Source organism: Falco punctatus (genome assembly GCF_963210335.1).
Source record: "Falco punctatus genome assembly, chromosome: 6".
Taxonomy (NCBI): Eukaryota; Metazoa; Chordata; class Aves; order Falconiformes; family Falconidae; genus Falco; species Falco punctatus.
Genome location: NC_137585.1, coordinates 34,021,151 through 34,044,118, shown reverse-complemented (window position 1 = coordinate 34,044,118; position 22,968 = coordinate 34,021,151). Strand labels below are relative to the sequence as shown.

At 44.9% G+C, this 22,968-nt stretch overlaps 1 protein-coding gene across 20 annotated transcripts in view; it reads left to right on the top strand.

The window, feature by feature from the left end:
* The window catches only part of RBFOX2 (RNA binding fox-1 homolog 2), a 176,068-nt gene that overhangs the window by 95,758 nt on the left and 57,342 nt on the right, over positions 1-22,968 (top strand). For all 20 annotated transcript variants that reach the window (XR_013929016.1, XM_080392913.1, XM_080392907.1 and 17 more), the window contains one exon: positions 18,529-18,753. Coding sequence is in view for 19 of the 20 variants with exons in the window: in XM_080392913.1 (XP_080249039.1) it covers positions 18,529-18,753 (225 nt within the window). In the remaining variant the exon portion in view is untranslated. The remainder of the gene's footprint in view (positions 1-18,528; positions 18,754-22,968) is intronic.

The following is a 22,968-nucleotide window of genomic DNA, read 5'->3' as shown; positions in this document are numbered from 1 at the left end:
ACAATCCAAGTCCTTTCCTTTCTAAGCATTGCTGGGTCTTTCCTAATATTTAACATAAAGCATTTATTCTTTCCAGGTTTTGCATGCTCAGTTTTTTTTTTCTTGTTTTCAGCCTATTTTGACCATTATATATAGCTTTTACTAGCTGATTTAGTTGATAAGACAGGCACTGTAGTTTTCCATAGTTTTTGTTACAATGTTCCTCAGATTTTGGTGGCTAAATATAGATTCCTGAAATGCAAATTTTTCTGTTAAATATGAGGTCTTTGAAGGCTTTTCAAAGTACGTGGGGTGATTTCGGTCTGTACACACACACACTCTTTCTTAATCACAAATGACAAAATATGTCCCCTGCTTCTTTCTTGGGTTTGATTGATAGGGCTGAAGTAACAAAAAAAAAAAAATTACCAACCCCGAAATCAAATGCAGATAATACGAAAAAAAAAAAATCTGTTCCAATGGTTGCACAGAATTATAAACAACTGAAAACAGGGTCTTAACAGTGGAAAGTATCAGCCAGCCTGGCTCTACCAGCTCTGCCTGTAATGGAGATTTTCACCCTGAGTAGTCTCTAAATACCTAACTGCAATTGCACACCTAGTAGCCTGTAATCTGAGGGTGCGTGAAGACACCAAAAATGTCTGAGTAATTGTGACTAATTTTCTAGCCGCTTCTGAAGATTGGCCCTTGGGCTGGGAGTCTTGAGTATGGTTAAAACCCTCTGAACTGTCCTCCCGGTTATCCTGCTTAAAATTCATAGTCTCTTTTTTTTGTGGTCCTGTGGAATTTAGGATTTCTGTGTGCGTTATAAGTTATAGTCTCACAGAGTTATCTGACTTGGAGGGCATATTTGACTTTCAGATAATTGCTTTTGATTAACCAAGATTTAGACAATCAGAGTTTGACCTATGCAGTGCATAGGCCATCATTCACCTATCTGGCCTCACTGAGGCTCCTTATCTGAAGCCTATGCTCTTCCTCCAGTCCTAATAGCAAAATCTGCTTTAAATTGCTTAAAAAGACCAATTTAAAAATGCTTTGGAGAGGAGTTCAGATTTCTTGGATAGTACTAGTCCTCCTTTGTCTCATGTACCCTCCATGAAGAGTGAAACCCTTAATTTGATTTATTGTTCTTTGTAGCTTTTCTTATTTTTGCCATTGCAGCGTAGGAAAGGAGGTTATCAAAACTGAACAATCTTGCAAAGTATTTCGGAATATTAAGGGGCAGGAGTAAGACAGGCTTTTGTTTTCCAGTGTGTCCCTTTCCTGCTTTTTAAAATGTGGTTGAGGTACAGCAGCAGGGGAAAGCATTTCAGGGTTTCAACAGGCAGTTTTAGATCTGTTATGTTACAAAAGCCCTTCCCAGCCTGAACAGGAGGTAAAGGAGGTGAAATTACCGAATTAGTCAATTAGTTGCCTGTTGGTTGGACTATAAGGTATTGTGGTATGTTAGCTCTGCTTAGTGTTCAGATATTCTATGTGCACTAGTTTGCTTTAACTTTTCCCCTTGCTGTTCTTCATGTGTGTGAAGTTGTTTAATGTTACATTTGCTTTGCAAAACTATTCTTTGGTCTGCCTCCAGGATGAAGCGCTCTTCTGTCTTGAAGCAGTGGTAAGGGGAGGAAAAGTATTTCTAGGGGTCCCTCTTAAATAAGTTTGGTTTGGGCTGTTGGGGGGGGGGGTGTTGGTCGTTTTTGGGGGTCACTTTAGACCATGTGATGGAGCCAGTCTGTGATAGTGTAGTGTGGTGAGTAACGGGAATGAAAAAGGTGGTGACTGGAGGCTGTGGTGAGAATTTGGTACAGTTCCCTGCTCCAGGGACATGGGTGACAGACTATGAATGATTCATACACTTAAGTGTGACTGATGAAGAGCTGTAATCAAGGAAGGACTGACCCTCTTGGTGGCAGAAGGAATTTAGGTCATCCAAAGCTACCTGCAAACCTTTATCCTGAGAGAAAATTTGCGAGGGACTGTAGATCTTCAAAGCTTCCTTTGGTCAAAATGCTGCAAGGGTGTGAAAATGAATGTATGTGGTAACATGGATTTCAGAAAGGTTGGAAAATACTGTGGAGATCTTGACAGAAACTAAGACTTCTAAATGTCTTGTCTCAGTGAATAAGATGAATCTAAATAAACTGTGTTAAATCAGATTAAAGATCCCTGAGCCATGTTTTCCATCAAGTAGGAAACTAGCTTTGCGCAGCCTGGTGATGGCAACTTTGGCTGTAGACAAAATGAAGGTCCTCCTGAAACAAGCCCTGCTGTGAGGAGGTAAGAGTGGTGGTGATGTTACTGTCCTTTTTGCAGGATTTTTTGTTGTTGTTGTTTAGGAATGCTCTTAACTGGTTTTGACAATGAGCTGCAGGAGTTACCGCAAGCACGACACGTAAGTCCGGAGAAAGCTGCACCAGAGGCTGCAGGCTTGAGCATCTCTGTTCAGATCCGTGCTGGCCCTCCATCCTGCCTGCTCTCCATCCTGCCTGCTTTTGCCAAGTCTCCCTGCCCAGTGGGGGGCCGGGGTCCTGCCTGGCAGCTCAGCAACATGGCCAAGAACATACCTCCTAGCCAGACCTCTGCTTAAAGCAGAAGTGGCTTTTTTTAGTGGGTGAGTAGGAAACTCTGAGCTATGGTATTTGTAACACAGAGAAGAATAGCTGGAGCTGAGTAATAGGAATTTCTTAATGTCTTGGAGGAGCATAAAGGAAGATAAATTTCAGTCTTCTAGGGGTTTTATAGAGGACTGTAGTTGGTTTCAAAAGTGTAGTGGGCCTCTAGGTTAGCTGTGAGGCACTGTGCGTTACCACACAATTATTCTGAGATACTGTCTGGCCTAAATCTAAGAGAAAAGCTTGGTGGCAGGAAAGAACCATATTTGACTGATGACTTAAATGCAGAGCTGTGATGCGCCTCCTGGCTAGTATTCTGGCAATCTTAGTAGAGCGTTAGTGTGGGGCCAGACCCCCTGTAGCCTTACCCAGCTGTGAAGTGGTTTAGGAATTGCCCTCAGCTGTGCTCATCCCGACTTTCTGCAGGGGGTTACTGTGCCTGTGTGAGCTGCTCTGTAGCTCTGTGAGGTCAGTTGTGTTAGTCCTGCTCTTGCTGAAGTGCATGGAGATGAGTTTGTTAATTAGGTGTGATGTTGGAATTGGAGCACAAAGCTAGAGGCAGATGCTGAAACCATTCCCTCTGTGATCAGCGAAGATTGACCACAGCTATGAAATACAGGTGGTCCTCATACCCTGCGATGCCAAATTCTGGGATTCTGGGAAGGCTTTATGTCCTGGACATGTGAGGGGAAGCTATAAGATCAGTTTTCATTTTAAATTATTTAAAGGAAGTTTTTCACATTTAGCAGTCTTCCTGCAACTCTTGAAGTGCATTTTGAAGGCCTAACAAAGCAAAGGGACTTCAGGTAACAATAAATACACTGGCTGCTGTGGACTATTACTTATGCTGTCATTGGCCAATTTTGAATATTAATTCTTCCTAAAAATTTAATAGGATGCAAACAATTGTTAGTTTGTGATTAGCTTTACTAGCCTGGATGCGTGAAGTTGGGAAGGATCACTCAGAACAGAAAAACAGGTTACAGAGCACTGATTTGTTCTCGTGTTTGGTGCTTGGCTGATCCTTTGAGTTCTCAGGGTTGCCTATCCTTTGGTTCCAGTGGAGAAGGGCAGTTCAGATCCCTTCAAATGAGACTATGTTAACACCAAGTGCTGAGGGCTTGTGCTGAAGAGCATTTCTCAGGTTTGACAGTGATGAAGTATGTTTGTGGGCTGTGCTGGCCTATCTGGGGGATATTGGGTTGCAGAGGGACATCTGTTTTGAAGGAGCGTGTTTGTAGGACAGAGCAACTGCCCGTCTGTCTGTCTGTTCCGTGCAGTAGCTTCAGACTGATGAGAAGTGATTCCAGTTCCTTACGTTCTCATTGCTTCGGATTGAAGCTTTTACATCTCAAAGGAACAATTGATTTCTACTTTCTTGTTTTCAGTTAATTGTGTTCGTTCTAAGGCAGTGAGGCTTATTATCTTGGCCACTTACATGCTTGTGCTGCAGGATCTCCTTCCTCCCTGACCTTAGTCACACTGATACGTGTTTCACATATCTCATCTCTTAAAGGAGGCAGTTGTGCCTTTGAAAATTAGAAGAACTGGCAGAATCTGCTGAAAACTTGTGGTGTTTTAGGTCAGCTGTCAGTGATAGTAACCTGATCTATGGCAGATCTTTCCCTCCCTCTCCCCAGGGTACCTGCTCTGCCCTTTTCGTGCCAGTGGGGTTGATATGATCCAAATTAACTTTTTCATCTGTTAGCATTTATTTCCTGAGTCATGAGAGGTCCTGAGGAGCCACAGAATTAAATGTTGCTTTCCTTCCCAACATTTTTTGTATTGTAGCAAGCGTTATTTTTTCATTCTTGCCTGGGGTCAGATGCTGAGTTTTTCCATGTTAGTGTGCTGTTGGGTATGTGACCTATCATGAGAACAAGATGGAGTTGCACAGTCAGCAGAGGAGCACTCATCATTTCCATGTCTGCTGCAAAATGGTGGCTTCAGCTCTAAGTTGCTTGGTGAGGTAACTGCTTATCTTCCAGGATATTTTGCTTCCTCTGTGTATTAAGTCTGTTAATAGGATAGGAAAGTAGAAGGTGGGTTTTGGGCCAGGTTGGGTCTAACTTCTGACTAGATTCTTGAGTTTGAGTGATATATGAAGGACAGTTGGAGTGGTGGTTAGGAGTAGAGATGTCAAATACCAGGACTTGCTGCTGGCAAAGCAGCAGGATTGTTGTCACTCTCTGAACTGCATTGCTGTGATAGCTATTTATATTTTTAATGTAAATAAATGAATAGCATTTTTTTTGGTGGCATGGCTGATGGCCAGTCTTGAAGGAGGGATGGTGCTGCTCTTCCAGGAGCCTTCAGTGAGGAGGGATGGAGGGTGGCAGCAGGTGATTGATCTACCTATTCAGTAGACAGCTGTTCTTCCTTGAAATGCTATCTGGAGAGAGGTTTTGCTGTTTGATAGTTCAGTACATTACTTTGGAGCCAATTTATGCCATAAAGGAGGGGGATGAGAGAGTGTTTTGTTAATAGGAAACGGGCCATCCTGAGCAGGCTATGCAGCATTCAGATGCTGCCTTGACCGTGAGGACTATGGATGATGTGGCAGGAGCCCAGGCTTGCAGTTGGAAGCTCACTCTTGATGTGCTGCAGGGCCCTTTCTGCACATAGCAAAGACACGGCTTTTCCCCTTCAAAGGTCTAAAAGCAGCTGAAATTGGACTGCAGGGGAATTTAGCAGTTTCATCCAAGATTGTGCATCTGCAGACCTTACTGAGTTGTCACATGCCCTTGCATGCACCCTGCTGTGCCCAAGCTGTGACAGGGCCTCACCATTTGGTGCCCAGCTTGTACCCTAAACTGGGCCAGGGTCCAGGTACAAGGAGTGTCTTATTGCGCAGTCTGAGAGGCATCTTTGAGAGCATGTGACACATTGAGATTGTGGTTTAGTTACCATCGTCTTTTAAAATGTGGGCACCAGGAAAGGCAGAGATGCTTCTCTTTATATACTATTACAGTGTGCACTGGAAAGGAGATGTACTGGTTCAGCTCAGTTAGCCAGGGTGGGCTAGCTTGTGCCTGTCACTTAGTATAACCTTTTGGCTGCTGGCTGCTCTTCGTGAGGGTGTCTTCTTGGCTTCCCTTCACTCAGAGTAGGTTTAACTTTTTTCTGAAGATTTCTCCATATATTGTGTGACCAGCAAATATCTTAAGTCTTTTGGCTCTAGTGACATTCATGGTGGAAGTTGGTATGAAAGTCCATTTTTGGGCACGGCCGTGGGTTTTATGGCCTTATAAATGTGATCCTGAACAAGTGTGTTATGTGATTCTGATTTCCTTCAAAATTTATTGCAAATTTTGTGTTACCCCTGAAATTGTCTTTTTAAGGGGAAAAAAAGTTTCTTTTTAGGTGGGAGTGTAGTGAAGGGCCTAGTTAAAAAGCCCAAGCTTTTAGTATGATGAAAGTTGATGAATGCATTTTCTGTTACGTCCTAAACCTATTTTCTAGCTGATTTTATTTGTGCCAGTGATGGCCAAGTTGTGTACATCTGTTAGCATCCCACGGAGAGCCCAGCAGAGCTGGTAGCAACCAAGAAATGCCCAAGTAAATGCACTGCTGAAATTGAGGGAGGGAGTTGTTGGGGGAAGAGACAGGCATTCATGCTTGCTTGCTCAACCAGGTGCTGGTTGAGCTTTTGGGTTTGGTGGTTTTGGTTTTTTGCTTCTCTGGGGTGCATTATTAGAAGATTTAGAACCTTGTGGGGTCTTAAATTATTTTGTCCCACAGTGTGAGCAGCACATCTAAAAGCCAGAGGCCTCAGAAGAGGTGAAAGCAAAGCATACAGTAGCTGTGTTCTGCACTTCTCTGGAAAGCAGAGCACTCTGCTTCTTCACAGTGTTTTTGCTTGCTTGGAAAGTAACTGGAGCTGTGCTCATGAATATTTGAGGCTCTCAGGTGCCTGTTGTGGGCTGGAGGAAAGGAGGACTGAGGGAGGGCAGATGGTGCAGGACCTGGAGGGGCAGAAGAGGGAGCGGCCACGGCCCTGCGTGGTTGTCTTGTCTCTGGTGCTAGCAGACTTCTCATCGGGATGAATGTGCTCTGAAATATTTATTGCCCTGTTTAAATATTCATCACTGCAAAGGCAGCACAGCCTGATGGCAGCAGCAGAGCCTCGAGGGACAGGGGCTGCAGCAGTCCCTGGTATTTCCTTTCAGTAATATGATAAAAATATATTACAAAAACCCACCACCCACAAACCAAACAATCGGGCATTCCCCCACTGCAAGATTGACAGGAGCAGTCAGGCGTATGTCTTGGTGTTTCCTCTTAGTGCCAGAGACTTGTGTTTGCTCTCAGGCTCGTACGCTGTGGTGCTGCTCTTCGTTGCCAGATGCTAAAGCTTTTTTTCTAGGCCTGTATCCTGGAGCAAGTGGCTTTGTTTAGCCTGACACTGTTTGCGTGAAAGGGGATGTACAGAAGGGGAGATCGACTGGCTGAAAGGGTTTTAAGTTTTGCGTAGCCTGTTCTCTTGTAGGTGTGAGCAGACGACAGCGAGGCTGGTGGGGGAGACCTTTAATGCACTTGTCTGTGGAAGGTGGAGATCTGCTGGGAATTATGGAGGGGTAAATTTCACAGGAGCTCATGCAGTAACATATTAATGGAGCTGCAGGTGCTGACAGACATGCCATCAAAATGAGATGCTTTTACATCAATTTAGCTTTTCAGGTTTATCAATTTAGCCTCAGTAAAAGAGAGCAGTTTAAAGTGGGACTACCAGTAATATGCAGTAATTTAATGTGAATATTTGGTATATCGCTGCTGTTAAACTCACACGTGGTTTATGTGACCAAGGTGTTGATGCAGTGGTGACAAGGGAGAACAGCATGCTTCCAGAAATGCTGCTGAGCACAGGGGCTGCAGGAACCATTTGAAAGGCGGTCAGATGTGCTGCTGACCACGAGCTTCACCTCTTAGCGATGTAGGTGGCTTGTGTAGGGGAGAAGTCTATGCTGGTTCATGGTTACAGCAGGAATTTGGTAAGCCTAGGTTAGCCAGAAGGCCTGGGGGAAAGTGGCTTTGAAAGGATTTTGCAACAAAGGGGAAATCTTTCCTGAGAGACTTGACAAATTCATTTTGTATAAACCAGCTTTATGCTGGCTTACATGGTGACACTGTAAAAGTTAGGTGTAAGCAAAGTAGGTAGTGGCAATAACATATGCTAAATGTCCATGTAACCTCTTGTTCTGGGATGAAGTGGCTTTCAGGTGCCTTTTCAAGTTGCGCTTAATGTAGCGTAACTATGGGCTGCTGTGAGAAGAATAGTCCCCCTCATCTCTCTGCCCCGGCCATACGTTCAGCCTCCTCACCGCTTTGGGCATCGTGCTTAGGCAGATATAAACCGAGACAGTTCAGTTTATGACCAAACAGACGACTATTGTTTCAATTAATTTTCTGGCTATGGCCGTGGCATGACTAGATCTCACAACAGCCGGGGAGGGAAGCAGAGCCACTGCTTCTGAGGCCAGCTGGTAGTTTATCATATTAGGTCGTACATGAAACTGCACCTATGCTTTTCAGTAGCTTGTTCCTTTCCATAAAGTGAAGTCACTTTTCTTATAAATGTGTCTGCTGCTTAGTTTAATCTGCTTTAATTTATATGCATCAACTTTCACCAGCTCTTCCTAGCTTTTCAGAATATTGTCCTATAGATCTGGCATTAGATTGTCCCTTTAGCCATATGTGTGTTGTAGGCCATTATGTCTCACTCAGGTACCTCTGTTTTGGATGACATAATGTTTGCTGCACAAAGGCGTGAAGAGATGGAAAGGATTGAGTCCTCCTCACCAGCTGACTTAATGACTGTCATTTAGAAATCAGTAAACAAAATAAAATGGTGTCTTTTACCAGAGCTGAATTTAACAGACTGGTTTTCTTGATGCTTGCTTTTTTTCATTACATTAAATATTATTAGTGCCTACCTTCCTCCCTCCCCCCCCCCCCCCCCCCCCAATATACTTTCACAAACTTAATTTTTTTTTTTTTTTAAAATTATAAGCAAAATGGGTTGGGTCTTTCAGTGTACAGCTCTATGGCTTTTTCCAGTCATGTGGTCATTTTTGTGGTTCTTTTGTGGTCCCTTTTGAGTTTAATTCCCTTTTTAAAATTTGTATGTGGAAGCATGTGTCTTGTTTTTCATCTGGTTGAGGCCGTGTACCAAAATAGCAATGCTTCCCACATTCTACTTGTTGATAATATATATCCAAACAGTGGTAAGTCACTCTCTTTTTTTGTACCGGGCCGCTGCACTGGTGAGTTGCTTCTCCATGACCCCTCTGCTCCTTTCCAGAACCTCTGCTTTCCAGGACACATAGTGGAGGCTTCCTTGCAAATGGAAAACTCCTCTTGGAACAGATGAGTAGCAGGAGATAGGAGAATGGAAAATGCATTGCTGGAATGGAAAGTAACTGTGGGAAGAAATCTGTGTTTTTAAACCGTCAAATTTCTGTTCTCAAGTGTGTGCCAAGTCAGTCACAGATTTCCTCCGCCCCGTACCCTGAGAGCAGCTTGATATAATATTGCTGCTGTGTTACTGAGTCCTGGTGCTCAAGTCACAGATGAGTTCTGTTTGCCTCGGCTGGGGCTGCATGCATCTCATCCCCTGTCTTCTTACTGCATTCTGACTGTACCTATGATAGGCCAGTGCTAGTGAAAATGTGATGGGTCGAGACATTTAGCTGCTTGCATTAAAAAGAAAAAAAAAAGTCCCAAGAGGAGCTCTGGTTTTGTGTTTAAGTATGCTGTATGTGTCTTATCCCCTACCTTTGCTCCATAGTCACGTCTGAATGCACAGCTCCTTGCTATGTTTTCTGCCAGCTCTGCAGTTATTTCTGAGGCATTCAGCGCGCTCCAATTGATTCCAGATGTGCTCTCCCCTTCCCGGCACTTTCTCCCTTCCTCCTCCTCCTGCTTTGGCAGCAGAGGCAGGGCTGCTGCTTTTTCCTGGTGAGGTGCTGGAATTAGTGCAGGCAGGCGACAGGACTTGCCTGCTGGCCACTGAAAAAGGAATTGAAGGGGCCTGTAAGTGCTGTATGAGCAAAGCTGCCCGACAGGGCTTTGAGCTTTGTCCATCCTCCAGGAGCCAAGTCAGCTCAGAGCAGCCCCTCTGCACAGCTTCATAGTGCCTTCAGCTCATTGCCCTCACAGCAGGGGAGAAGGGGACAGGGAAGCCTGATGCCAAAAGTGATCTTCAGATTCCTTCCTAGAAGAGCACTGGATATATTGAGAGATCTGGAAGAGTCTATTACAGATAGCTGCATCACATAGTTAAGGGCTTTGAAAAATTCCTGTGACTAGATACAAATCTTCCTAAGGGGCTGAATGAGCTTCATGTGGTTTTAAACATTCAGGAAGGCAGTTCGAATTCTTGAGGCTGCAGGAGTAACTCTTGACACTTCACTGAGATTTGGTGATGTACTTGGAGATACAGGGTGGTAGTCCATTTGCAGAGCAGGGACATGGGAAGAAGAATTGCTTATCAGTCCAGCTCAGGTACCTGACTGGGGTTGGAAAAGGAGATACTCGCTTTTAGAATACTTGTTAGTGGAGAGCTACTGTCTTCCTTGAAACAAAGCTGTCTGGAGTGAGCAATCTGATTGCAGGATTAGCTGAGGTGACAGTAGCTATGACACTACCCTGACAAACCTGATCAGGAGTTACCATGGGACCAGGTAGGATTTTCTTCCCTGTTATATTTCCATGTTCCGTAGCCCTCCTTTTACTGAGCACCACCAGGAACCACTGGTTACTGGTCAGGAGTAAGGCAGAAAACCAACACAGGCAGGTCCTCTGTGCCACTTTAGTCTGTGAGCACCCTGATGTGCCTGATGCAACCCCTGAAAGAGCAGTTAACTACACTCCTTCCCCACCATCTGCCTCTGGTTCCTGCTGCCTTCCCGTGTGAGGATCTGCAGTCGCGCAACTGTGTGATTGGTTTGCTAATCTGAAAAGCTAATTGCAGTTAGCTTAGATTAAACATATGTGACACATCTGCAGCACACTGTTTCTTAGCTATGATTCATTTGAATTCAGGTCCAAAAGAAACTTAACCCTTATTGCCTGGCAGTAATCTCACTGGTGTGGGAGATGCTTCTGCCGCTCCGGGTGCCTGCTGGATTAACATATGACTAGATTTCATAGTATTTTGAGACTTTATTTTCATACTGATTTGTTGAAAGTTAGTCACCTTATGGAAATCTTTTTTCCCAAGAATGTTTGACTATGAATGTGAAATGGAAAGTACTTGGAATGTTGCAGAGGTGGGAAGAACACAGGGTAGATGCTAAAGGACTGATCTGGAACAAAAAATTGAATCTGAGCCTTTCTTTTACTTGCTGGCTTTGCTGCTGAGGATGTATCCATCGTGGTGACTTTTTCCTTTGTTCCATACCCCCACCCCATCCCCCTTCTCCCCAATAATTCTTGGAGGTAGTTTCATTCCTAATATGGAATGGAAACAGATGTTGAGATCTCAATGTCGTGTCTTGAAGCACAATTCTCTCTTTCTAATCAACCCCAGAGAGCGTGAATTGATTGAAAGCGTTTGTTGGGACACCTTCATGCCAGTAACGTTTAACTATTTTTTTTTTTTTTTTGGAACGGGGAATAATGTAGATTTCAGGAGCAGAAAATCAGTGGTGGTTTTTAAATCTGAAAGGTATGTTTCAGGCTGGTAAGTAGATGTGGCTCTGGGCCTTATTAGTGTTGCGTAACTCTTGAATGTTTTGGTTATAGGAAGCCTCTTCGCAGGTTGCCCAGGGGGTTGTTAATTAAGCATGTACGTATTTAGCACCAAGAGCCTGTGTTTGTGCATTGGGGTAGAGCAAAAGTTGACCATTACTGGAAAAAAAGAGCACGGAGATGAGTGAGTGCTTCCTGTGTATAAGGGTAAGATAAGACTATAATTTTTTTCATCCTTTCCTATAAAAGAGGGGCTTGAACTTCTTCATGAAGTTCTTAAATGCATATGTTTTTTTTTAAAAAAGGGGGCAGCTGTTTCATTTTACAGAACAGTTTTTGGTGGCCTGGAATGATAGAGTGTATATTGGAAGATAACTTGTTCTTCCCTTGCTTTACATATCTAGGAGAAGGAAGGGCAAGATTGGATAATCTAGTGCAAGCTTGCACCAGGAAGTTGAAGAAAACATGCCTTTAAATGGTTAGCTAGGTGCAAACTTGAGTGCAGGCATTGGGTGGTTTTTATTTTTTTTCCTCGTGGAAGATTAGCTTATTTAGGCTTATGTTAGCCCAATGCAAAAAGCATTTCCTAAAATGATTACATCTAAATTCAAAAAAAGAATGCATAGATATAAACTTTCCTCTGTTTTAACAAAACTAGCATAGAACTCACTCTGCCAAACTTTTGCAGAGCTATCTATAAGTAAGAGCACTGCTTTTGGGAGGATTCGGGAGGAATTGCTCTTGTACCCATGGTAGTAGAGTCAAAATCCAGCATCCTTTTCTGTTAACCCAGTATGTCATAGAGCAAATGAAGGTCAGGCTCCAGATGTGCAGATGAAATACAAACCCTCTTATTACAGTGATCCTCTTCAAGGTGCTTTTATGATCAACCCACATCACGAAAAAGTGTGTTGATTTTAGTAGTCTGTGTCACCAGACAGACATGCCAGTCTTGCTCTCTGGAGTAACAGAAATGCCTTTGTAGTGTGGACTGTGGGTGTCAGGTTAGGGTCATATACTGTTCTGAATCCAGGAACAGGTTTGTACAAAGATGAAGAATATGAGACGGTTATGTCCTTTATATGTATCCTTTTCACCTCCAAATTTCCTTTCCCTAGGCATTTCACCCACTCTTCCCATTTGGAAACTAATCTGTAATGAAGTGGCCATGACTGAGAGTGTCTTGTTAGTGCATTTTGGGACGAAGAGTTTATGCAATGTTCACAGGCACTTGGAGCGTTTGTATGGCCAAGTCACTGTTTTGGAATGACTGGGGAGTTGGAAGCCATCACTTCATCATTCCATATATCAGTTTGCCTTGTGTTTGTGTATCTTCATGACCCTAAAGATCAGAAGCACAATTTTTAAAATCAAGGCTTAGGTTCCACATGCTGTAAGAGCTACCAATGTAGGTTGGGGTTTATGTCTGGTCTAATGTCCCAGGGCCTGTCACTTTCTGAAAGGGATAATGCTCAAGTTCCTAGTGGGTCTTGGAGCATCCCTTGTGTTGCTTTGTATCCACCCCGTTTTGTGAAGAAACTGCTTCCCGATATGTTTGTTATCAGTGGGCAAATTGTGGGATTCCCTGCAGAGAGGGTTAATGCATGTCAGAGGCTGTGGCTCCCCGGCAGCCTGAGTCTATCCAAGTGCTGGTGCCCATGGCCCTTCCCTTCCCAGCTTCTCCACCCTGTCTCCTTTCTGGCTGTGGTTCTCCTCCAACTCCTTGCCAAGTCGTTTCAGCACTCTTAACCGAGAGCAAAACTAACCTGACAATAAAAAGTGAGTCTTTTCCCCCCACCCCTGCCCAGGATATGTGCTGAAAGGGCTCAGTGGGAGGCAGATGGAGCATCATGGCTGGCAGGGGAGAGAGGGCAGGAGTGCGCAGCTGGAGGTGTGATGGTGGCAGCTCTGGCCAGAGCCCCGCTGGAGCTGCAGCCAAGAGTGCAGGTCCCACCGGGGCTCTGCTGGAGGAGCCCTGGGAGGGGAGCCTGTGTTGGCAGGGGCTGGGAAGGGGAGCCTGCTACACCACCCTTATTGTTCAGCTGTGAGAAGGGAGGAAAAAATCCCAACCCAGCCCCTGTTCCTTACTCTTGCTCCTGGGCAGCAGAGTTGTATGGTAGGTCCTTTCTCTCTTGTCTGTGTACAGTCGGGGGAGTGGTGTTTGGCCTCTTCTGCTAGAGCTGCGTGTCACCTTGCCCTCCCTTACAGGAGGCTGTGACCTGGATCGGAGGAGGGATGGCGTGGTCCCCGCATCCCCCTCACTCACAAGGATTCCTTTCATGTGAAGAGCTGAGGGCAGGCAGTGGCTCTAGGTTGAATGGTCGAATGGTCACACCAGGCTCTTCAGATCTGAGCTACAAACATTTTTGCTGTTTACAAAAGGGATTAGGTTAGTGCAGAGAGCAAACAGTTATAGCCTGGAACACACTGGTCTTTACAAGTTAATTGCCTCTGTTAGCTGCAAGTCAGTTGCTTCAAGGTTTCATAAAATAAGCCCAGTGAAGACATATCTATTAGAAACCCCATTCCACTAATAGTCATTTACTTACCTCTGTCCCACTGATACAGGGGTTACCGGAGTTGAAAAGGTATATTTAAGAGATTATTTGATATTTACATGCTGTAGCGTTTCTCTGCGCTTTTCTCTCGTGCTTATGATTTGCTGTAGAGTTATGGACAGCACAGACAGTTTCCCTCGTGGCAGTTTGCATGGAAATGACTATACAGAAATCGTACCAGTTTAGCTTTACTAGGATTATAATTTTTATTTGGTTGGTTATGCTTCAATATCTGTGCATATTATGGCATACCAATACAGGAGCTGCACTGCTGTAAGGCTCCTTTCATATCACTATAATTATACCCATTGCTCTTAATGAGCAAAACAAAACCAGCCCTTCACAAAATAGACTGATCTTTGGAAGTAGGAGGCTTTTATGCGCATTTCTGGTGTTCACTCTTGGTGCTCCAGTGCTGTGATCTTGGATCACCACCTGCTGTCTGCTGAAAGAATTCATCCTGTGTTGCATTTGCTGGACCACGTTGCCCCTCACTGGGACACTGTCCCCAGCTCCCACCCTTCTACAAGGTACTGCTACATGCAGTTACTTACTGTTGCTTCGCTTAGCTTGGAGCTATGAAGTTTGTTAATTAAGTTACAGCTGCATAAACTCTTAGAAATGTGCCCCCATTAGGGATTTTTCACTGGTTTAGCTACTTTGTTTTTTAAACAAAATGTGGGATGTGTTGGTACTGAGCTGTGTAGGCAGAACCCTGACTTAAGAAAGTTGGCACCTGCAAGGACATGACTGGACCCCTGTAGGGCTGAGAATAGGGGGCTGAAAGGGGAGCCCAGACAGTATCCAGCATCCCTGTTGTGCCCTGAGGGCTTGGGTGCTGATGAATCTTTCCCAGTTTGGTGAGCATGGGATGGCAGCTAGTGTGGTTGATGCATGGCAGCACAAATTCACAGAGGGAACCGGCTAACCTTGAACTACTGAAATTATTCCTGCAGCCAAATGTCCCTCAAGCTCCTCGCCTGGAGACGTCCAGCTACGATGCATTGTGGCTGAGATAACCAATGTTCAGGAGCAGACAGACGCTGAAGATTTATTTCATGTCATCACACAAGTCGAAGACAGCAGTAGTTTTTGTGGGGAGCTGCAGCTGGGCTTTCCTGGTCCTGTTACGGTTTCCTTGTGTGTGTTTGGGGATGGTGACCACTCTTGGACATACCCATCTCTCTTGTTGCATTTGAGTAAATGTTTAAGATAACTTATTGAGCTAAAACAGACAGGACTAGCAGTGCTGTGAGGTATGTTGTCAAGATTGGGTAGCAAATACTTTCAGCTGAGTCTTTCTTCCTACGTATGTACCTTCACCAGGAAGTTTGGGAGTTTCTCCATGCTTTTTGTACCTTCCTGAGAAGTGGGAAAAGCAGTGCCTCTGCAGGATTTTCCCTGGTGGGTTAGAAAGTAGGGAAAGGAGTTCAGGTTCAATGTTTGAAGATAAATGGATTTTGGGGTTTTTTTTGCTCTGTTAGTTCTTGCAAATATGAAGTGTTGTGTAAATGTTGAAATTTGGTAGAATAACAGAAGTAGTAGAATCTCCTCTGGGTTTGGAGGCTATCGATACGTCGTGAAACCTGCAGAGATCTCATCGGGAGTCCTTTTCTGTAGACACTAGTGGAAACAGGAAAAAAAGTAATTCTAAAGCATCAAAGGAAATTAAAATTACAAAAAAAAAATCAAATGGGAAACTTCTACGTAATGATATCAAGAGAAAAATAATTTGATATAGATAATCCACGAGATGATGAAACCTGGACAAGCATAATGGTGATAGATCTATAGATAACCTGAGACATTAAAGTAAGGATACATTTGTAACAAAAGATACGGGTTTTGCACATTAGTGTGATTGGGGGATGTGTGTGTGTGACAGTGGTATTAACAGCATTTCATTCTGCCCGAGAAATCCCAGAAGTAATAAAGTTACCGGGTTATTTTGGCTTGCAAGGTGTGATTAAGCTCAAAATAAGTATGTATTATCAAAATGCCACAAGCAACAGAAGAGAGAACATTTTTCATCTTTCAAACATTTGTAGATAATTGAAGAAGGGAGAGAAAATATTTAAAAGGTTGAAATGCATTTAAACTGGAAGGAACAGTATTAACTGAGGGGTGAAAATATTGGAAATAACATTATATAAGGTTTGTGGGCTAGCATTTTAAGTAGTCTAAGAGAGATTAAACAAAACACTGGAGTGTGTCCTTTGGGGAGCAGCCCTGCTCTGTTGAGAGGATGGCAGAATAGGTTTTGTTTGTAGCTAATTAGCATTCTCTTCCTCCTATCCTGGGTACTACCAGCTTATAAATCTAGCTTGTTCTGAGAAAACTGGAAATAGTTTCTGCTACTGTATCTTTCTTGGCATTACCCTACCAATTTTTGACACTTAAAAATAAGTAAGTTTCATTTTAGCTCCTATTTTAAACACAAGGAAGGGGCAGACAATGTGGCTTGTATGGAAACACATAGACAATTGGATATATTGAAATATTGTAAGCAAAAGAGCTTGAAAAGGAGGCAGTAAGTGGACAGAGTGGAGCTGTTGTGACAGGATAAATAATCACAGTACGTGAGCAACGGGGCCGCTGATACCTGGTTTGCGGTGGGATAGCCATCATTCAGCCTCTCCTCCCTCCCATTTGTGAAAATCACCCTGCAGATCTTGATGATGGCTTAGGTTGAGTCAGAAGCTCCTTGCTTTGAAGCTGAGAATGGCAATGAGTGAGCAGAAATAGAAGACTGCTGGAGCTTCCCTCCTTTTTGGGGGGACTCGACCCCACCCCCCACCCCCCGGATTTCAGAAAATGTGCTGTGTGTGAGAAACCTCCGCAGAGCTTGCTGGCATGCGATGCGGGGCTGCAGCTGCTTGGGGGAGTGCGAGCGAGGAACCGAGCACTGGCTGTGGCTGGCATGCTTGCCTGGTTTTCTTTCTCAGATAAGGGCGCGGAGTTTTGTGTTTCTGCAGGCAGCAAGGCTTTGCAGTGGCTGGATTTTAGTTAATGAAACTGTCCATCGTTCAGCACGGGCCAAGGCTGCAGTTCAGCTCCGCTAAGTGGTATTGAATGCCCTTCCCTCTCCTTCTCCCCAGCTGCGGGAGCATGTGGCCACGTGGCCCCAGGGGAGGCAGACCAGCTAGACCCAATGTCAGAGCAGATTTGGGATTCAGCCAGCGTCTGAATGACCTGGTGCTGGCTGGAGGTGCACTGCATTTATCATTGTTTCCTTCGCCCAGAAGGGAACGCTGCAGGTAGGCTGATAAAGGGACTGAAAGGTTTGTCCAGCTTCACTGGAGGTCCGTCAGCCCCTGCACACTCTCTGCTGAAAGGCTACTTGATAATTCCCACTCTGCCTTTCCTATCCGCGGGATAAGGTCTGCTTCACTTTGACTCCATTGATTTAAGCATGCTGGTGTCAGAACAGGCTCGAGCACCCCCAGGCTTTGTGGGGGAGGACCCAGGGCTGGAACAGCAGCCAAAATTTAAAATCAGGATTAGTCTGTTGACACACACATAAATCAAACAGCCCTCCTATCATAAATCTTTTCTGTGGATTTTTTTTTTTTTGTGCTGCGGTGGTGGAAGCAGTAGGAGCAGTGCAGCAGCCTGGTCTTCCCAGGGTTGGGCTTCAATGTCAAGGCTGTTCTCCTTTGCCCCAGGTGGCTGAATGCAGCTCCCTGCTTCCCCTTTGGTGAGATCCATGCAGGTCTGCATCCTTTTGTGTTTGCTTCTGGTGGTTTTCAGACACGGTGGGGTAGCATTTTTATTGTCTTTTGGGGATATCTTTTGCCTAGCCAGTTGCCTGTTTCTGAGTCATCTGGTTGGTGTCAACTACATCTAAGGCAGTGCTAAAAACTGCTAAAATGTCCACTGTCCTAGCACTGAGGTCCTGTGGGACGCCCTAAGCTTAGGGGGGAGTGGGTAATTAATGCCTTGTGTGATGGTAGTGATGCTCAAGACTGGGAGAGAGTGAGTGTGCTCCAGGCTTGTGGTCTCAGCTCGGTTCCTCACAGCTGCTCGGTGCCTTCTGTACAGCTAGAAAGAAGCAATTGGGATATTCCAGCAACTGATGCCTGCACCCATGCTCTGTACACAGTGCTGCCAGAGCATGGGAGGGGGCTGCTGCACAGGTGGGTTTTAAAAAGCGTACTTCTTTTCTGTTACTTCTAACACAGCAGAGAAGTGCGCTCTGAACCAACAACGTGTGTGCTTGTGTGCACAGCCATGAGGGTCAGGCTGGAAGAGGTAGACCCAGATATGATACTTTAAGGGATATTAAAGAACCCTGCTCTTCTACCTTTGGTTCCTTCTCCGTTCTAATGTTTCAGTGCCTCTTCTGCCTTCTAAAATAATGCCTTACTGTGCGTAAAGCCTTGTGTGCAATTACAGGGGTATGCAGTTTGCAAGCCTCATAATTCATTCTCTGTATACCATCTGGTAGTCAGAATGTTGCCCAAAAAAGATGAAGAAAACAGTGTCATGGCTCAGAGGCGTGAGGCACGCTCCTCTTGATAGCAAAGAGAATAGAAGACTGTGCAGTATTACGGTGGTGGTGGGTGGGATTTTCACATGAACACGTGTGTGCTTGTATATCATTTCTCAGGCCGATGTTTTGATCTGTCTTCTGTAGTATGAAGCTGTTTTCTCCTTTTTGTTTTCTTTAGGGTAACCAGGAGCCAGCAGCAACTCCTGATGCAATGGTGCAGCCATTCACCACAATCCCATTTCCGCCACCCCCACAGAACGGGATTCCCACAGAGTATGGGGTGCCACACACTCAGGACTATGCAGGCCAGACCAGCGAGCACAATCTGACGCTCTACGGAAGCACGCAACCGCATGGAGAGCAGAGCACGAACACGGCCAGCACGCAGAACGGATCTCTTGCAGTAAGTGCAGAAGGGTGCAGAGCCAGAAGAGCAGCAAAGTGCTTTGGGGAAAAGCAGCCATTGATTGGACTGCTGTCTGTTTCTTAAGTATGCAGCAAATCTGCAGTGGACTTGAAAAGGAAAGAATTATAAGCAAATAGTAGCTTTTGACCTTCTATTACTAGGTTCCTGTCTTTCCCCTTGTGCTTGTTCCCCTCATGTATTGGTGTCTGCAAAGAGCAGTAGCACTTGGGATCGTGGTGGCATTGTCCCAGGGCAGTTCTTTACAAAAGTGTTAATTACTTTGTGTTAATTGGTGGACAGTTCAAATGAATGTGATGGAGACAAATTCTAGAAGGTTGACAGTGCAAAGGATTAAGGTGAGTGCATGCATTGTAGGTGTAATCCCAATGTGGTTTTGTTTTCAGGAAGCTAGCAGAGTAGAAAAATACTTTTCTTTGACTTGCTAAAGATGGTAGGGAGCATCGTGGGGCAAAGATAGGAGAGGACCTGTCAACTACTGGACATCCATTTGCCAAACAAAGATTTTTACCTTCTTATATTTTTTTACTTTCTTCTTCGTATGGCCTGGGATTGGCACTGGGCAACATGCTGGCAGATTATCCCAGGAAAAGCTTTATCCACCCCTTAAGCCACTTGTTAAGACTTAACTTCCTAATAAAGAGCCTTATGGTGAGAGCCTTCGTTGCTCAGGGGCGGATTTAATCTGTTAATGCTTTCAGTTTTACTTGTAGTTGGGTGTTTGGCTCATAGAGATTATTTTTCCCCCCCTCTAAGTACTGACTGAATTCACTGCCAACGATTGGAAGAACCGATAGTGCCAGCTTGGGTGTGTATGGTTCCCAGTGTGTGCCTCTGCTTTTTCTGCAGTGGGCAGTGGCTGCATGGTTGACACCACCGGTTACGACTTTCGTAAGATATCTTTGAGTTCATGTTGGGAGCACCACAACTTCAGCATCTTGAAGAAGAAAAAGACTACAGACCCTGTAAAGTACATTAATAAGTCTGTAAAAGGAACTTCAGGTGCCTTACTTGGCAAACACAAATGTAGATGAGGAGATCAGGCTGGGAATAAAACCTACAGCTGGTGCGGTGTGCAGAAATGAGAGTTGTCATTTTAGTGCAAGATCGTCCAGTGTCGTTCCAACCCATAAGATCTGGGTTGCCCGTCTCCAGCAAACAGCTATCTTGAGAACTGTTGGTTTGTTGGGAAAGCTGGAAATGGGAAATAAAACAGGGCAGTGATTTTCCCCGTGTATTTTAGCTGTTTCCATCCTTGCCCAGAGCTTAAGAGTGTTCCTTTTTAATGGAACCGATGTAAGCCTTGACCTTGGATGTAAACTTTTGCCAGCCCTCCTGCTCTTCTTCCATATTAGGAGCCATCCCTGTGGTGCTGCAGGGCCAGGCTCTGTGTTTTGTCAACTAATGCCGGCTCCTTGGAGCCCACAGCATGCGAGGAGGCTGGCTAGCTTGTGGGGAGGGACTGGGAGCCCATCTGTGCCGGAGGGAGCGTTGCTGGGAGACTGCTGGGAGGCAGCAGTGTTGCCAGGAAGCTGCAGAGGGAGCCTGACTGGCAGGGGTTATCTGAGAAACAGGCTGGATAACACCTAAGGCTTGTACTGGCTGTTGGGAACAGGTGGGCATGTCTGACCTGACCATTTGACATGGTTAAAGATGTGCGAGCTGAGCATGCAGAGTCAGGCTTTGCAGACCGCAGCTTGCTGGGAGAGGGTAAGGGCGCAGATGAGCAAGTTGCTGCTGCTGCTATGGTTGGGATGATCAAACCCAGAGGATCCAGATGGTGGCACATGAAGAAATCCAGGGGGAGGGGGAAGGCACCTCGGCCAAGGGCCTTTCGCATGCCAGACTTTCACAGCCGCAGGTCTTGGATTTTCTGACTCCCTTTGTCTTTCTGTCTAGGACTTCTTCTGTATGAAGTTATTTTGATTCTGTGGGCTGCCTTGGGATGTAATTGCTTGTAACTTTTTTTTCTTCTCAGTGTACTGATTAATGGTGTAGGAACTAGGGGAAGGAAGAAGACTCAGTAGTTACTCGGGCTCAAGCATGCTATTAAAATACAGCAGAATGGGTCTGTTATTAGCTGTAGTTGTTCAAGGTGAAATGTCAAGCATCTTGTCCATCACACGCTGGTATTGCTTGTTTGATACACATGTTCAGTCCATGTGGACTAGACTGCTACGCTTTAAGGCATCTTTTCCTTTCACTGTTTTGTTGTCTTGCTCAAACAACTTTAATAGAGCAAAAAGTCATCGCAGGTGATGTATGATCCTTCCCTCCCATTATGTGACTGACAAGTGCAGCTGCCATCACGTGTGTGAAGGTGATACTCCAGACCGAACAGCCGGTGGATTTTTTAGCTGCTGACTCGAAGCCTGTGCTCCCGTGGGATGGTTGAGGAATTCCTTCAGTCAGACGGATAAGGTCTCTCCTTGCTTTTAAGAGCAAGGCCTGTTCTTGGTCCAGTTGGGAGGACAGAGAGGTATGAAAGGTGTGCTTAGGCTGGTAGCCTTTAGGATAACTGCAGAAGTAACAGAGAATCTGGTTATCTGGTTGGTAAGAAAGATGTTATGCAGCGATGTAATGGGGTCTAATACAGGATCCCTAACACATTGAGTGGGAGCATCTTTTCATAAAATCTTGGCAGATTGTGGTAGACGAGTCAGATTGAATGATTTGGGATTAATGGTGGTGTCTGTGTTTGTAGACATTGGTCTGGAAGCCTGAGGTCAAACATCAGCAGTGAACTTAAGTAAAAAAAACCAAACCAAACCAAAAAAAACCCCCAAAACCTGAAGTCAAAGTCCATGCCTTCCTATGCAGTCTAAAAGCCCTGAGCAAAGGGGAATGACTAGTTGGTGTCATCAGCTAAGGATGAGCTTGGTTCTAGAAGTCTGAGTGTAGTGGAAAGCATTCAAAGCTCTCAAAGCAAGGGCATGGAAAAGAAATTGGCACAATAGGTGGTGTAATACAAAGAGCTTAATATTTTGGAATCTTTTTTTATTTTTGGATCAAGTCTCATCTGCGGGGCTTTGTTTCTTGCCTGGCATGTGGGTCTCCCAGCCTTCATCTCCAAGCATCTGTCCTTTCTCTTTGATACTGTCCCAAAGCACAGCTGAAAGACCTGGATTAAAAATAGGCTGAGGTACCAGACCATATTTGGCCTACTTGGTCTGCCTGTTGTAGCCTGTCTCTTAAACTGTTGACGCTCTGCATTTCACTTTTTATGGTGCTGGGTCGCCTGGTTTCTTTCCCCTTCCCCCTTCTTGGTTTACATTAGTGCTCTTATCCCTAATGGAGACACCCAGCACAGATAGCTGCAAGTGGAGATGCTAATTAGGCTGCAATACCTCTGGCAGCTGATCTGATCTGAAGATTTCGCTGCTGTCAGAAAGGAGAGCTCTGGCTCCAAGCACTAACTCCCGCTCCTGTTTACTGGCTCTGGCATTCCTTAACATGAGCTACTTTAATTCACTGACCTGGCAGAAGGCTGTCCAGTTCTTTTGCTGGGTTAATGAATTAGAGCAGCTCTTGGAAGGATCCAGCAAATGCTGTTGTTGCAAGGTAAGCGTATGGAGTGCATGGCCAGAAGCCGAGAGCAACTGTCAGTTCTCTGCATCTCCTGGTACTCTACCTGCAGAGGGAAGATTAATCATCCGCTGAACTAAAAAAGCTTGCTTGATAGTAAATGCAATGAACTTTAATACTCTGAGCTGATTATTCAACTCATTTCTCTTGTTAATGTCAGAGGGAAGAATTTGTGTGTCTGTATAAATTATGGAATGCAGCTGGAGGTATGGAAGTAGAGGAATAAGTTTATGTAAATTACTTTGCGTGAAAATGGCAGGTGCTGTCGCCTTGGTGTTATGTTGTCAATGAACCAATATAAAGCATTATTTAATTACAGAGCATCATGTGTCTTGGCCTCTGGATGAGCTGTACTGAAACATATTCAGCTGATCTGCTATACCACAAAGGGATATTGCCTTTCTGATTTCTTAAAGAAGATGCTTCTGTGGTGGGGAACCCTTATGTGTTGTGTTCAGAAGCGAGTAGGGAAGCTGCTCGATAATCTGGCTGTGCCCCACACATCCAGCGAGGGTTTGGAAAGAAGGGAGCCAACAGCACCAAGGGTTCCTCAACTGACTTTTGTAACACATGGGTGACGTTATAATGATGACTTCCCCTTAGATATTG